The following is a 16,835-nucleotide window of genomic DNA, read 5'->3' on the forward strand; positions in this document are numbered from 1 at the left end:
AGGCCGTTCTCACGTAGTCTCTGAAGAACCCGTGTAACATCAGAATGATGAGCCTCAAGTGTGGGTGAGTGTATGAGGATGTCGTCTAAGTACACCACAACACACTATTGCAACATATCTCGTAGGACATCATTAATAAATTCCTGGAAAACAGCAGTAGCATTACATAGGCCAAAGGGCATTACAAGATAATCATAATGCCCGCTCCTGGTGTTAAATGCTGTTTTCCATTTGTGGCCCTCCTTGATCGTAACGTGATTGTACGCTCCTCTCAAATCAAGTTTAGTAAAAACCGTAGCTCCCTTGAGGCGGTCAAAGAGTTCCGTAATGAGCGGAATAGGGTAAGCATTCTTAATGGTAAGATAATTAAGACCCCTATAATCGATGCATGGTCTTAACTCGCCACCCTTTTTCTTCACAAAGAAGAAGCCAGCCCCTGCAGGAGAGCATGATTTGCGGATGATCCCCGCGACAGAGCATCGGCAACATACTCCTCCATAGCACAATTCTCTGCAACAGACAGAGGGTAAACCCGGCCCCGAGGAGGAATGGCTCCGAATTACAGGTCTATGGCACAATCGTAAGACCGGTGAGGAGGCAATGTACCGGCACGCACCTTGTCAAAAACGTTTAGGAACTCTTGGTACTCCTCTGGCAATTGAGATACCGAAGACGTGCACAAGACTTTAACTTGTTTCCGAAGACAAGTGGAAATACATTGTGGAGACCACGACAAAATTTCGGACCTGCGCCAGTCAAGACTGGGATTGTGCTTTTGGAGCCAGGGATAACCCAGAACAACCGGAAAATGCAGAGAGTTTATCACCTGGAACTGGAGGGTTTCAAAATGGAGAGCCCCAACAGCCATGGATAACGGAGCAGTTTTGTGAGTAACGAGTGCGGGCTGAAGGGGCCTGGCATCAATGGCCTCAATAGCAAGCGGAACGCAGCATCGGAGTCAACAAGAGCCTGGGCGACTATGGAGGAGTCCACCCAGGAAAGGGCAACCATCACCAAAGGTTTCTCCTTTAGCGGTTCCGGGGACGAGGATAAACCACCCAAGGTCTGACTCCGACAGGACCTTAGGTGTGAGCGTTTCCCGGCCGTGTAGGACAAGACCCTGTAACCCACAATAGAGACAGAGCCCCTCCCTCCTCCTAAAGGCCCTCTCCGCCGCGGAGAGAGGCGTGAATCCCAACTGCATCGGCTCAGCAGTACCTGGTGACTCGGGACCAGGAGGCATGGGAGGAGAGGGAGGCATGGGTGGGAACGAACACGTAGGAGACAACGGAACAGGAGGCTTCCGCAAGCGCTCCTTGAAAGAGGACCTCTCACTTAGTCTGATGTCAATTAGGATAAAAGTTGACACCAATGCCTCGAGATCCTCTGGTAAATCTCTGGCAGCAATTTCGTCTTTAATCGCATCAGAGAGCCCATGAAAGAAGGCGGCAACAAGGGCTTCATTGTTCCAACCTACCTCTGCGGAACTCAATGGCATACTGAGCAACAGATCTTGTACCTTGCTGAATGGACATGAGTTGTTTAGCAGCAGAGGAGGAGGGAACCGGAACATCAAATACCCTTCGAAAGGAGGGCACAAATTCAGGGTAATTTGAAATCACAGGTTTATTAGTCTCCCACAAGGGATTAGCCCAGGCAAGAGCTGTGTCAGAGAGTAACGAGATGAGAATTCCCACCTTAGCTCTGTCAGAGGGAAACACCTGAGGTAACATCTCAAAGTAAATGCCCACCTGGTTAAAAAACCCTCTGCACTGATTAGGATCGCCTCCATATCGCTGAGGTAGAGGTTCAGAACCGGACATGCTCCTGGTAGGACTAGGTGCGGCAGCAGAAACAGGAGCAGCCATAACTTGCGGGACACTTTGGTCTAAATGTGCAGTGCGAGTCAGCAGGGTTTGCAGGGCTAGTGCAAATTGATCCAAGCGGTGATCCTGTTCATCCATCCTGGAAATGATGGCAGGTAAAGAGGATTATTAGCACCATCAGAATTCATGGCCCTTGCATAATGTCAGGGTGCCAGGAATCAGACTGAGACAAGATGTGCAAAAATAATCACTCCTTTATTAATAGCAAAAAATAATAAAAAGTCCAAAAGTCAAATAACAAGCCAGGATTAAAAACCAGAACCGGTAGTCAGACGAGCCGAGTCAGGAACCAAAGCGAGTAGTCAGACGATCCGGGATCAGGAACAAGGAGAACAGCAGAGTCAGGAACAAGCCAGGGATCAGGAACCAGGAGGGACGTCAGACAGCCAGGTAATACACAGGAGCTCTCACAAACAGGTCTGAGACAACGCAAGGGCAAAACATACTGAACAGAGGCCCTTTAAATAATAAGTGATAACATCACAATTCTGAGACTGAATCCTGTCTCACACAGATGATGCACACCAGTCTGGCCATAAAAGGAAGTGCAGGAAATGAGCAGCATCACACAGTATGCACCAGGGTCAGCAAGAGAGGTGAGTAAAATGGCTGCCAGCAGCACATGGCAAACAGATCAGGGAAAAAACCCTGACACCCTCATGGTGCTGATTAATCCTGCTGGTTTCTAAATGTCATTTGGCCTATATCTATGGACTCCCGGCTCGGGTTTCGTTCAAACATGAGGCCTGTTGTTTAAATACAACCACTCCGAATAGAGAGTTATGAGTGCCAATCTAGGTTGGCTGTTCGGTCTTCTCGCCTGGGATACGGATCTGTTTTTTGCAGACGTTGTCTTGGTTCTTCAGGTCCATGGGGACTCAGAACCGTTATTCCATTCTTTGGAGTTGGGAGTTGTGTTTGACCTATGTGGTTTGGTGTGCCGAATGATTAATGATTTGCATTTTTCACTAGAGGTTCTTCCGGACGCTGACTCTTTATCCGCTTTGGGTGGATCATATGGTCTGGATGCGCGGGCATGTTCTTGCTGGGATCATAGTTGTGTTACTCTAGGAGTTGGTGTTCAGGGGTTCTCTGCCTTCTGTGGGAAGCTGTGAAGCTCCACCTTTTGCCTGCTTAAAGTAGATTTTGGAAGATAGATCCTTCAAGGATCTTTGGCTGTTGTTTTTTCTGTTACCCCTGATCTGACCTTGGTCTGGACGTTCTGGGGTTTTTCTGTCCTTGTTGTAACTCTAACCTTGAGGCTTGTCAGTGCAGTGGCGAGTTCGGTTACGGAGAGCCGCCCTTCTGAGGTCAAGTAGCTGACCGTTTATCCTCGTGGGCGGTGGGTTAAGTACTATTCTCTGGGATGGCGAGGAGGGTACAGGGTACCCATTGCCTTTGGGTGTTGGTTGCTACCTTGCCTGTGTGTAGCACGTATTAACGCTTGCCTACGAGATTTCTTTGCGATCCAAGTGCCCAGGGTGCTGAATCTTAGACCGTTAAGGAAGTCCTTTGTGACTCTTGGGTTTAAGGCTATGCTAGATCGCCAGGTGTATGGACTTTAGAGGTGCGTTACTCCTTGTAGGAGGTAGCTTAGGGTTCCTCTGGAAGTTGGATCTTTTATTGATTCCTTTTTTTGGGGACCCTGACCTAGGTCCGTGTCTCTCCTTGGATGGGTGTGGACGGTTTGATCTCACACAAGATGTTTGTGGTCCCGTGGGCCTCTCTACGTAGAGGCTGGGGCTCTGTGAGAGATGCCTATCTGTTTGTGGCTTAGGATTTTGGTCCTTCTGACGGTTCCCTATTGGTCTTCTGGCGCATTTGCGCTGTTCCTGTAGACTCCAGGTATCTTCATCTGGGTTGGCGATATGGCCGAGGGGTCTCGCCTCTATGGTAGGGTGGTTTTCCGTTGTTTCATTCCCTTCTCTTCTAGAGTGGGGGTAGGGTTCTCCGGGTTCGTAGTTACCTTAAGGGACACTAAACCCACATTTTTTCTTTTGTGATTAAGATAGAGCATGAAATTTTAAGCAACTTTGTAATTTACTACTATTATCAAATTTTCTTCATTCTCTTGGTATCTTTATTTGAAATGCAAGAAAGTAAGTTTAGATGCCTGCTCATTTTTGGTGAACAACCTGGGTTGTTGTTGCTGATTGGTGGATAAATTCATGCACCAATAAAAAAGTGCTGTCTAAAGTTCTGAACCAAAAAAGAAACTTAGATGCCTTCTTTTTCAAATAAAGATAGCAAGTGAATGAAGAAAAATTGATAATAGGAGAAAATTAGAAAGTTGCTAAAAATTGCATGCTCTATCTGAATCACGAAAGAAAAAATTTGGGTTCAGTGTCCCTTTAGTATTTGGAGCGACTTGTGCGTCCTTGGTGTCTTGCCTCGTAAGGGTCTTTTCCCTTCTTGTGTTTCAGAATCCTGGAAGGGGAGTTGCGATGTAGTGTCCGGTTCCTCTGTTACTGCGGCGGGAGGCTGAGGGTTTGATCCCTATGGGGCTCCTACTATATGTTGGATTTTGATATATGGATGCTGAGGGTCTGAGGGCCTTCTTCCCTTGGGAAGTGTTCCTTGTTTTTGGAAAAGACAGCCGTGTAGGGGGTTTCGTAACCGGGCACAATGTCTATCCTGACTCATGATTGCATACCATTTGTTGTAACGGTCAGCGGTCTAACCAGGGGCTTTGTTCCTATGTTGACCCTTCCTTTCTCTTCCGGAAGTCTGGGACTCTTGTCTTGGTCTTGACTAGCCTTTGGGCTGGGATCATTATTTTAGAGGGAAGATGGGGGTCGGTTACTCTATGCTGGGTTGACCGTTTTCTTTAGAGTCGGTTCTCTCCTTTGTGGGAGGTCTTGGATGTCCTCCTCTTTTACACTGACGTTCGGTGCTGGGGGGAGGCAATCCTTGGAGCCCGATATTCAGAGGGCTGTGAGCCAGTGGTATGTTTTGCAGTTGCATTCAACTACAGCTATTGCACTTTAAGGGTGTAACCAGCTACAGCAAATTGCACTTTGACCAGGTGTTAGCAAGCTTTGAAACACCTTTGGTGTCTAGGTTTAGCAACAGTGGGAAAGCTTTCTACCTGGAATCTGGTCATTGGGAGTTCCTGTTCAGATGGTTGGTGTTCTTTTTGGAGAACTTTTTATTAGCTGCTGGGATAGTTATCCTTTTTCTGCTGTCTTGCTTGCAGATCTAGATCTGATATGAGACAACAGGGAACTCATGGTTTTCCTGGAGTACCTTTGGGTATGATACAGGGTTAGGGATATGAGGGTGTTCCTAGAGTCCTTTTTGGGACATGTTTCCCTGTGTATGGATCTCTTTTTCTTCGGTCCTTGTGTTACTAGGGAGTTCGCCTCCCTGGGCGTTGCTATTGTACGATAACCATGGGTTGTCCTATGTTCTGCAGAGTGGAATGATCCTTTGGATTTTTCATGAGATTCTGTTCTCCTTTTTAGAGGCAGATAGCGATCCTTGTCTTGGCCAGGTACCTTCATGGGAGTCGTGATCCGCGGGGATGACTCTTTGGAGGTTGTTTGGGCTTGACGGACTCTGGTACTGAGTGGTTTCGTTCGTTTTTGCTGGCAGTGTAACTAATGTGCAGTTAACTGGGCTTCGGGTTTTCACCCGTGTTGTCTATTCTTTTTAGGGTGTTGAGTAATCAGACTGTGGTGCCTTTCGAAGGTTCCGCATTTTGTACCCACCCGTTATTTGCATTCAGTTTCCTCTAGCTTGGGTATTGTTTTCCCAAAAGTAATGAATGCAGCTGTGGACTTTTCCCTTTTAAGAAAAAAAACATAAATTATGCTTACCTGATAATTTCATTTTCTTCTGAAGGGAAGAGTCCACAGCTCCCGCCCTTGTTTTTATCTATGTGGCGGCTGTAATTTTTTGTTCTTCTGGCACCTTTTTTTCACCCTGATATTTCTCCTACTGTTCCTTGTTCCCTTGGCAGAATGACTGGGGGATGAGGGAAGTGGGGGAGGTATTTAAGCCTTTGGCTGTGGTGTCTTTGCCTTTTCCTGGTGGCCAGGTTCTTAATTCCCAAAAGTAAGGAATGCAGCTGTGGACTCTTTCTCTTCCAAGAAAATTAAATTATCAAGTAAGCATAATTTGTTATTTCCAGTTTACTTTCATTAGCAAATTTAATTTGTTTTTTTGGTATCCTTTTGTTAAAACACAAAATAGTTCACAGCTCATATAAATAAACAAGTCTTATTTGTTGACAGCTGGGGGGATAGGGAAATAAAAAGAAAAGGTTTAAATTTTTTTTAATGATGCATTTGTTGATTGTGCTATATTGAATGTTACTTTAATATATGACTACAGCAAGCTGATGGAACGCTGGTTGAAAACAAACATGGGGAATTCTGGTTGGAATTTAACAGTGGCTCATTATTTAGTGTGACAAAATATGAGGGTTATGAAGATAAACATTATATCTGCCTTCATGCAAGCACCCTGAGTCTCTACCATCAAGGTAAGCATTTATTGTCTTCACCTATACAAAAAGTATTCTCAACATATGAAATATCTGTACGTAACAAGGTGTCTTAGAAATGATTTTTTCTTTTGGTAACATTGTGGTTGTGGCCAGCAGTTATGGTCAACAAGAACTATTAGCAGTAGTCGTCACTGGATAACAAGCTGCCGGAGGCTAGCAGAAGAACAATGTAGAGGAGAACATTGCATTTGCTTATATTTCATCAGCAACAGGGTTTCAAAATCTTTTGGGATACTCAGACTTTGTTTAAAATCTTTATCTAAATAGGCGAATTAACTTAAAGGGACAGTCAAGTCAAAATTAAACTTCCATGATTCAGATAGAGAATAGAATTTTAAACAACTTTCCAATTTACTTTTATCGTCAAATTTGCTTTGTTCTTTTAGTATTCTTTTTTGAAAGCTAAACCTAGGTAGGTTCAGACTGATTTGTAAACCATTGAAGGTCGCCTCCTACCTCAGTGCATTTTGACAGTTTTTCACTGTTAGACAGTGCTAGTTCATGTGTGTCATATAGATAACATAGTGCTCACTCCCGTGGAGTTATTTATGATTCATCACTGGTTGCATGTCTGTCAAAAGCACTGAAATAAGGGGCAGTCTGCAGAGGCATAGATACAATATAACCAGAGGTAAAAAGTGTATTAATATAACTGTGTTGGTTAAGCAAAGCTTGGGAATCAGTAATAAAGGGATTATCTATCTTTATAAAACAATAACAATTTTCAAATAAATTGCCCCTTTAAAAATGAAATAAGTGGAAGTATAATTTATAAAAAAAAATATAAAATGTTAGATATAAGCAGATCTTAAAGGGACACTATACCCAAATTTTTTTTTTCATAATTCAGATTGAGCATGAAATTTTAAGCAACTTTCTAATTTACTCCTATTATCAAATTTTCTTCATTCTCTTGGTATCTTTATTTGAAATGCAAGAATGTAAGTTTAGATGCTGGCCCATTTTTGTTGAACAACCTGGGTTGTCCTTGCTGATTGGTGAATAAATTCATCCACCAATAAAAAAGTGCTGTCCAGAGTACTGAAACCAAAAAAAGCTTAGATGCCTTCTTTTTCAAATAATGATAGCAAGAGAACGAAGAAAAATTGATAATAGGAGTAAATTAGAAAGTTGCTTAAAATTGCATGCTCTTTCTGAATTACAAAAAATTGGGTTCAGTGTCCCTTTAAGTCCTTGTAGTTGCAATGGTTTATAGATATGCAAATAGCAGCAGCTATTCCATTACTCTGAGCCTTGTGTATCTTTAGGAAAGCAGCCATTATTACTCTGACTTATGACCTTTAGCTTTGCAGACGGCAGGATACAGGATATGGTCATCTCCTCCTTAATCTCTGCAGCCTCTGCCTTTGGGCCTCATTTTACAAATATTGGGCTGACATGGTTCGCTGCCCACATTTGTCATTACAGAAAGCAAATACTTGTGCAGCCTTTCCCCCTGCTCTTATTTAACCAATCCTGTAAGAGCAGGGCTTGTCAATCAACCCGATGGGATTTGTGCAAAATGATTTAACTCTGCCACCTCAAAGGAGGTTAAATAGCCCCTTAACTAGTGTTTCAGGCTTGTGTGGGCAGTTTTTCATCAACTGTATTTCTTTCATAAAGGCAGTGATAGTCCACGATCCATTACTCCTGGGAATTATTCTCCTTACCACTAGGAGGAGGCAAAGATCCCAAAACTTCCAGAGCCCTTAAAAACCCTCCCAGCTTACTGGAAACTAGTCTCATCTTTGCCTTTGCAGGTGGAAGGTGAAGAAGGGAGGTGCTCTAGGTGTTTGTGAAAAAAGTTTTCGGACTGATTTTAGGCCCAGTTTCCCCTCAGAGAGATACTGTTTGGACAGAGGGATGTCTTCGGAGTATGGGTAGTGGCACAAGAACACCCTGTGGGAGTTAGCTGCGGGCCTGCCACAGCTGTTGTGGGGACCAGTCCCTAGCCTCCTCCTGTTGGTGTAATGTTATACAGTATACTCCATATATTTAGATCCTCTGCTGTCACATGTATAGCACTGGATTGGTTATCTACTGGAAACCAGTAATATGGGGGCCTATCAGATAAGTGTAGGAGTTGTTGGGCATCTATTTAGCCTGTAGTCTATTAGTTGGTACTCTTTTATGGGGACCATTATGTCAGCTATTTTTGGTGTGGGTATACAAGTACCTTATTTCACCCTATGTAGGCCTTGAGGTTCGTTGTTGTTTTTTTTTTTTTTTTTCATGAGTTGGCTTGATTGTACATGCTGTTTTTTTCATGCCTTTGCTTGATTGCATGAGACTTTTTTTTTTTTTAGCGTCTGCTTGTTTGAGCGCATCATTTCTTTTTAAAAACATGATGAGTCCACAGATCATTTTCATTACTTATGGGATATTCACCTCCTGGTCAGCAGGAGGAGGCAAAGAGCACCACAGCAGAGCTGTTAAATAGCTCCTCCCTTCCCTCCCACTCCAGTCATTCTCTTTGCCTATGCTAGTGATAGGAAGAGGTAAAGTGAGGTGTTAGATTAGATTCTTCAATCAAGAGTTTATTATTTTTAAAGTAGTACAAGATTGTGCTGCTTTGTTCTGGGGTGTAACCGTAGTCCATATCAGTCTCTTCAGTAGAGCTTTTGGTGGCTTTAAAGCAATGGGAACTGGTGGGACATAATTCTCACTGCGCCTCCCATGCATGGTTTGCTGCCCTGCTTGTCAAAGTCTGAGGGAAGAGAAAAACTCAGTACTTTTTATTTCCACAGGCCAATGTGAGGAGAAAATGAGGACCTCGCAAGCCGGATGGGCTGCCTTGTTGCCGGGCAGCAATTTAAAGTGAATGTAAACTCAGCCTTCGTTCTAAACAGCAGTGTAACAATTATCAATAAAAAACTTGAGTTTCATTCATCAAATTTAAAGTTTTTAAATGGATACCTTTATTTTCATTAATTTATATCAATTTGCGGCTAAATCGTCCTCCGCCCGGCATTCGCGCTCTGTTGCTGACCTTTTTGATTGACGTCCTAATAGCCAATAACGGCTCTAACCACGGGGGGACCCACCCTCTTCTCATTACATAATAAGTCCTTATTGCGCATGCGTTAGTCTTCGGTGCAGAGCTAATCTATTGTAAGCTCGTGCACATTTCGCGCATGCGCAATAGTAACAAACACGGGGTAGCAATACATTCTTATACGGAGTCCTTTCATTTCCTCTGTATTGTCAAGCTTGGATTAGTGGATGTGAAAGGGCTCCGTATATAGGTTAGATATATCTTACATTGTACATTAGCAATAATGGAGGCTGATAATTATATGCCGGTTGCAAAGTAATAGACATTAGAACTTCAAAAAAGACTTACACTCAATATTTTTTTATTTGAAATTGGCTTGATTTAATTTTTTTTCTTTTTGGAGATCCTGTCCTACGCCACTCACAACGATAGTTTTCATTGAATGAATAGACTCATTCAATGAATAATATGTTGTTATACAGCGTAAACAGAAGTAATGCATGCACAAGGGAAAATAGACACGGGAGCGCGCAGTGCCTATACGTAAACAGCGGGTGGGACCGCTGTTTACGTAATATGGATGAAAATTAGGAATCAGTGAGTGGGAGGAGCGGGTAAGCGAATGAGCGATATGCTATATATAAAATAAAAAATAAAATACACATTTTATTAAAAATTTATTGTGGCGGTATGCTTAATTTGAGGAATCTCTATAAAACTAGATTACACAAACCGGAAAAATTGACATTCACTTTAAGGAAAGTGCTGATTTTTATTTCTGGGGACACACTCACAGAAAGATTGGCACTTTTTCTACATTAAGGGACACTAGATGACATTTTCCCTAGGAGGGAGGACATGTTATTGGGCAGTGATTGCAGGCACTGGAAGGACGTGGAGAAGTGGCTCTAACTTAATACTAGCATCTAACAACGGCTTTATTTTACACTAACAAGCCCTCTGGAGGGTTAGTTTTATTTCTCATGATCGACCGCATTTAAGGTGTGTCGCATGATAGATGTAATTTTTACTCCCCTGGACGTTATATTAATGCATAACTGACGGGAGGTTTGTTTATTCATTGTTAGGATGGGCACTAGTTCTGCCAGCGGCTCCATTTTTGCAATTTAGCCGCCCGGGAGGTTTAGCTTGTTATGCCCACGATGGGCTGAGCTATGTTGCGCGGCATGTTTGTGCGCCATTATTTTACAATTCCACTGCAGTGTTAGAAGCAGTGTGTTTTAAGTACACGGCAGGGAAGCAGTGTGTTTTTAATGTGGACACGTTAGAAGGATGTTTTTTTCTGTAGTCCGGTTGCCTGTTTTTGGTTCGGTGACAGGCAGAGTCCTCTGCAAATTTAGCTGAGGTCTGGGATTTTTTTCGTATTTTCCTGGGCAAAAATAAAGCAGTGTGTTTTAAGGTTTAAAGACACAGACCCATATTATCTTAATTAGTCAGACTACTTAAGTCGTTCCAAGAATCCTACTCCATTTTTATTAGCATATTCATTGTTAATGGGTTAATTAAAATAACATTAGGTCGTTATATTTGTTATTTAAAGAGACAGTTACTCTTATTATGATGTTCAATTTTATTAATTAAAATGTAAGTTTGTCACATACACTTTATGTGACACCCTATGTATATCCAATGTTAATGGATTAATTTAAAACATTAGGGCGTTTCCTTTGTTATTTCAAAAGGTGAATAAGGTTGTTACATACTCTTTATGTCCTTCACCCTCAGTATATCCAATGTTTATGGATTAATTTAAAACAACATTAGGTCGTTTTTCCTTTGTTATTTAAAGACACAGTACCTCCGGTTATGGTGTTAAAGTTTATGGATTAAAATGTGAATAAGAATGTTTTTACATTTATGCCCTTCATACTTCTACTACTACAATTCAGAGATAAGCCTTTTATTAGAGCCAACATTGTCTTGAATGTTGCAAGACGCATTTGGACATGGTTTAATACCCGCAGCCTTCTCCTCAAGTATCCTATATAAAAAAAATTAGCGTCCATTCTTCCAGTGCCCTGCGTTTCCTCCACGACTCCCCCTGGAGTTATTTTGCAAGACATCGTTTCCCGCTGGAGCGAAGTGGTCGCGAGTGCGTTGTCGGCTTTTCCCATGCTGCAGGGAGAGAGCAAGAGGAAAAATAAACATTCAGCGAGTGAGGTTTCTGTCAGTTGTTGCTATCTCTGAAGGTACCCCCCAGATACCTGAGGAAGGGGATACTGCGGTAGCATCCGAGGGTAAAATTTCAGATTTGACGGTATGATTCCTCCTACTGATAATGAAGTAGTCTTCAGATTTAAGCTAGGTTACCTCTGGCTAGTACTTAGGAGGTTTTAGCTTCTTACAATGACTTCATGGTCGCTGCTAATTCTATGTGGTACCACAAGCTCTTGAGTTCATGGCTAAGGAATGGAAGAACGGGTACCCCTTTTTTTTCCTACATTTCCTATATTGAAAGAGAGGTTCCTTATCGGACTTCCCAAGGAGTCTTGGCAGTCTGTACTCCCCGTGGAAGGGACAAGTTCCACGCTAGACAGGTGGTCTTCTATTCCCATAGAGGATAATTTTCCTTACAGGACCCCATGGACAACTTAGTAGTGGGGTTACTCTGGAGGGCATCCTAGGTTTGGTATTGCTACCTTGGGCGGCAGCAGTCTAGTTCATGCCTTGTCTGGATCTATTCGGACAGACTCTCCACATGATGCAATCTAGAATAGGTAAAGCTTTTAAGTGGCAAACTCATTTTTTAAAAGGGTTCTGGGTTCGCTGTTGGCGGTGCTTCGGTTACAGGGCTTTCCAAGGACGCCCTATCTGGACGATATCTCAGTCCAGGCGCCATACTTTCAACAAGCAAGATCCCACATGGACAGAGTGTTTTCCTTCCTGCAATCTCACGGGGGGAAGGTAAATTTGGGAAACGAGTTCCTTAGTCCCAAATGCAAGGGTCATTTTTTTGCGGGGAATCATAATGGATTCCCTATCAATGAAGATTTTTCTGACAAAAGTCGTAAATTCAGAAATTTTCAATACTTATCTAGCCCTTCAGTCCTCTCCTCGGCCATCAGTGGCTCAATGCATGGATTTAATTGTGCTGATGGTGTCCATAATCCTGTTTGCTCAATTTCATCTCAGACCTTTGCAGTTAACCATGCTCAGGCGATGGAATGGAGACTGTTCAGACTTGTCTTGCTGAATAGCTCTGGAACAGGAGACAAGGCTAGCTTTTCAGTGGTGGTTGTCTTTGGATCATTTCTTCCAGGGAACCTGCCTTCGCAGGCCATCTTAGGTGATTGTGACAACAGACGCCAGCTTTCTGGGGTGGGGAGCAGTCTGGGATTCTCTCAAGGCTCAGGGAGTTTGGATTCAGTCAGAGTCTGTCTTCCTGTAAACATTCTAGAGCTGAAGGCAATTTTCAATGCCCTTCTGACCCGGTCCCAGTTAACCTCACTCTGGTTTATCAGGTTCCAGTTGGACGACATAACTTCTGTGGCTTTCATCAATCATCAGGTTCTTTAGCGATGACAGTGGTAGCCCAAATACTCCAGTGGGCGGAAGCCCACTTTTGTTGCCTGTTGGCGATTCACAGACCAGGTGTGAAAAACTGGGAGGCGGATTTCCTGAGTAGACAGACCTTTCATCCGGGGGAGTGAGAACTCCATCCGAATGTGTTCTCCAATCTGATTCTCAAGTGAGGTCAGCCGGAATTGGATCTCATATCAGGGATCCCCAGACGGAACTGATAGATTCTCTGGCGGTTCCTTGATCCTTCAGCCTTGCATCCCTATTTCCTCTGTTTGCGCTTCTTCCTCGGGTCATTGCTCGAATCAAGCAGGAGAGGGCATCAGTGATCCTCATTGCACCTGCTTGGCCTCGCCGGATTTGGTATGCAGATCTGGTGGACATGTCATCTCTGCCACCTTGGAGACTTCCGTTTAGGAAGGACCTTCTAATTCAAGGGCCCTTCCTTCACCCAAATCTAGTTTCTCTGAAGCGGACTGCTTGGAGATTGAACGCTTCATTTTATCCAAGCGGGGCTTTTCTGACTCGGTCATAGAGACCATGATTCAGGCTCGTAAGCCTGTAACTAGAAAGATTTCCCATAAGATATGGCGTAAGTATCTCTATTGGTGTGAATCCAAGGGCTACTCATAGAGTAAAGTTAGGATTCCTAGAATTTTGTAATTTCTCCAGGAAGGTTGGAGAAGGGTTTATCGACAAGTTCCCTAAAGGGTCAAATCTCTGCCTTATCTATTTTGTTACACAAGCGTCTGGCAGATGTCCCAGATGTACAATCATTTTGTCAGGCCTTGATTAGGATCAGGCCTGTGTTAAAACCAGTTACTCCTCCATGGAGTCTGAATTTAGTTATCAAAGTTCTTCAAGGGGCTCCGTTTGAGCCTATGCATTCCTTAGATATTAAGTTGTTATCGTGGAAAGTTTTATTTCTTGTTGCTATTTCTTCAGCTCGTAGAGTGTCTGAGCTCTCGGCGTTGCAATACACTTCTCCTTATCTTATTTTCCATTCAGATAAGGTAGTTTTACGTACTAAACTAGGTTTTCTTCCTAAGGTTGTTTCAGATAGAAACATTAATCAGGAGATTGTTTTTCCTTCCTTGTGTCCTAATCCTTCTTCTCAGAAAGAACGTCTTCTGCACAATTTGGACATGGTCCGTGCTCTAAAATTTTACTTACAAGCGACTAAGGACTTTCGTCAGTCCTCTTCTCTGTTTGTAATTTTCTCTGGAAAACATAGGGGTCAGAAAGCTACGGCTACCTCTCTTTCTTTTTGGCTGAGGAGTATCATCCGTTTTGCATATGAGACTGCAGGACAGCAGCCTCCTGAGAGAGTTTCGGCTCATTCCGCTAGGGCTGTTGCTTCCTCATGGGCATTCAAAAATGAAGCTTCTGTGGAACAGATTTGCAAGGCTGCAACTTGGTCCTCTCTTCACACTTTTTCAAAATTCTATAAATTTGATACTTTTGCCTCGGCTGAGGCCGCTTTTGGGAGAAAGGTTCTTCAAGCAGTGGTGCCTTCCGTTTCGGTTCCCTGTCTTGTCCCTCCCTTATCATCTGTCTACTCTAGCTTGGGTATTGTATCCCATAAGTAATGAAGATGATCCGTGGACTCCTCGTGTCTTTAAAAAGAAAAGAAAATGTATGCTTATCTGATAAATTTGTTTCTTTTTAGACACGATGAGTCCACGGCCCGTCCTGTTCTTTTAGACAGGTTGTTAATTATTCTAAACTTCAGACACCTCTGCACCTTGGCTTTTCCTTTCTCTTCCTAACTTCGGTCGAATGACTGGAGTGGGAGGGAAGGGAGGAGCTATTTAACAGCTCTGCTGTGGTGCTCTTTGCCTCCTCCTGCTGACCAGGAGGTGAATATCCCATAAGTAATGAAGATGATCCGTGGACTCATCGTGTCTAAAAAAAAAAACCAAATTTATCAGGTAAGCATAAATTTTCTTTTTTGTAACGCATCAGCTTCATAGTACGCATCGGTGCGATTGCACGTATCTTTCCTTCTTAATACAGGGAGAGTCCACAGCTGCATTCATTACTTGTGGGAATTACAGAACCTGGCCACCAGGAGGAGGCAAAGACACCCCAGCCTAAGGCTTAAATACCTCCCCCACTTCCCTCATCCCCCAGTCATTCTTTGCCTTTCGTCACAGGAGGCCGGAGTAGTTCCTTAGGAAGGGTATCTACCCTTCGAGATGGGATTGAAGTTTTTGTAGTCTTGTCAGCCTCTCAGTGAGAACATTGATTAAAGTTAGAGTCTGGAGATGCAGGGAGAGTCTTTCTGCGAAACCATCCAGACTCATATTAAAGGCTCCTAAGCAATCAGCGTTGACGAGTTTCGCTGCCTGCTTTTCTTCACTTAAGTCCATGTAAGAAACAACGCTACAGTCTGTCAAACTTGAAGGACCGTGTTTTCTGTTCTACTGCATAGATTCCGATAAAATCGTTAATTTTTTTTTATTCATATGCTAACAATAAAAGACAGGGTCACAGTGGGACTCCTTTTATCTTTATAGAATCAATGGTTAATATCCTTTGAGGGGGTTATTGAACAGTGGGGTTTTTAATCATATTTGTTATGTGATTTCAGCTGCTTTATGTGTAGGAGATGTTTGGGCTCATAGGCCGATACGGAACGTACAGGTTATTTTTTATTTTATTATTCATATTTGAGAGCTGCGCAGTTTTATTAAGCTGGAGCGCTTTTCCTTAGCAAGGGAGGTCCTGCATGATGCACCTCTCTCCTCTCTCTCCTCTCAATAGAATTTGGTCTTATATATGTATATGAGAGGCATTATATCTATATATATATATATATATATATATATATATGTATGACAGAGATAATAGATATACATACATATATATGTCCAAATTCTATTGAGATAATCATTGAATGCTTTGTAGGTTATCCTATTGCTTTTGTAGCGCCCTCTTAATTTTCACACAGGGTTTGTGTCGTATGACAGACAGGACCTGTTTTTGCACATTCCTTCTTTGCTATCACTTTTGTGTGCTTGCCTATTTTCTTTTTTCTATTCCGTTTCAGGATAGTTTTTTGTTTAGAGCTCTCGGTTGTTGTAGAAACTCTTTTTAGGAAGACGTTTCGTCATATGGGATATTAGATACTGATGACTTCGGTTGTCGTGATTTCTGGAGACTTCCGTGAGCTGCTCTGGCAGATATGTCGGTTAAGTCTACTCTTTCCTTCTACTAGAGAGGAGGAGTTATTTCTAGCTACCGGTCCTGGCAGAGCGGGTTCATCTATGATATAGATGACAGGAAGGACCTGTTTTAGGTACTATCTTGGATGGCTGCTTGATTCTTGATTTAGATAGGATCCAGGGGTCCTAGATCCTGGAGCTAGGCTTCACATCCTGCTTTTCTGGGCAGTTTTTCTTTTCTTGATTTTGTCTTTCGTCTGAGTGAGGGAAGCTTTTCAGGTGACTTATGGGAGTCATTGTCCCGGTACCTATCACAGTGTGGGAATATTTTCATTCCACTGTTGTTTCATGGTCCAATAAAGGGAGGGGTCTCCCGTCCTATTTGGGTTCTACGGTACTTAAGCAGAGCTTATGTCTCCTTTTTGGGGGAGAATATAAGGTTTTCTCTACCTTTTTGTTCGGGAACTCTGCAGGATCACTGTCCAAAAGGATATCTTTCCTTTTTCATTGCTTTTGGGTAAAATCCGGTTCTTATGGACTGTCTCTTCCAGTAAACCTAGTTTCTGATCCAAGGTTTTTTGGGGGGATCTGGGCTTTAATTTGGCTGTATCCTGCTTCCAGATTTATCAGTAGCTCCCTGGTCTTGGCGATTCTGGTTTACTTACCATCGTCTGTTAGAAGACTTTTAGGGATTTTCATCTGTCTTTTTTAATCCTCAGAGAGGGATCTAGACCAGA

The 16,835-nt window shown here is 42.9% G+C and overlaps 1 protein-coding gene across 2 annotated transcripts in view; it reads left to right on the forward strand.

The window, feature by feature from the left end:
• The window catches only part of ATG2B (autophagy related 2B), a 516,631-nt gene that overhangs the window by 199,818 nt on the left and 299,978 nt on the right, over nucleotides 1–16,835 (forward strand). For both annotated transcript variants that reach the window (XM_053697497.1, XM_053697498.1), the window contains exon 21: nucleotides 6,222–6,372. In XM_053697497.1, coding sequence (XP_053553472.1) covers nucleotides 6,222–6,372 — 151 coding nt within the window. The remainder of the gene's footprint in view (nucleotides 1–6,221; nucleotides 6,373–16,835) is intronic.

This window comes from Bombina bombina, chromosome 1 (assembly GCF_027579735.1).
Source record: "Bombina bombina isolate aBomBom1 chromosome 1, aBomBom1.pri, whole genome shotgun sequence".
Classification (NCBI taxonomy): domain Eukaryota; kingdom Metazoa; phylum Chordata; class Amphibia; order Anura; family Bombinatoridae; genus Bombina; species Bombina bombina.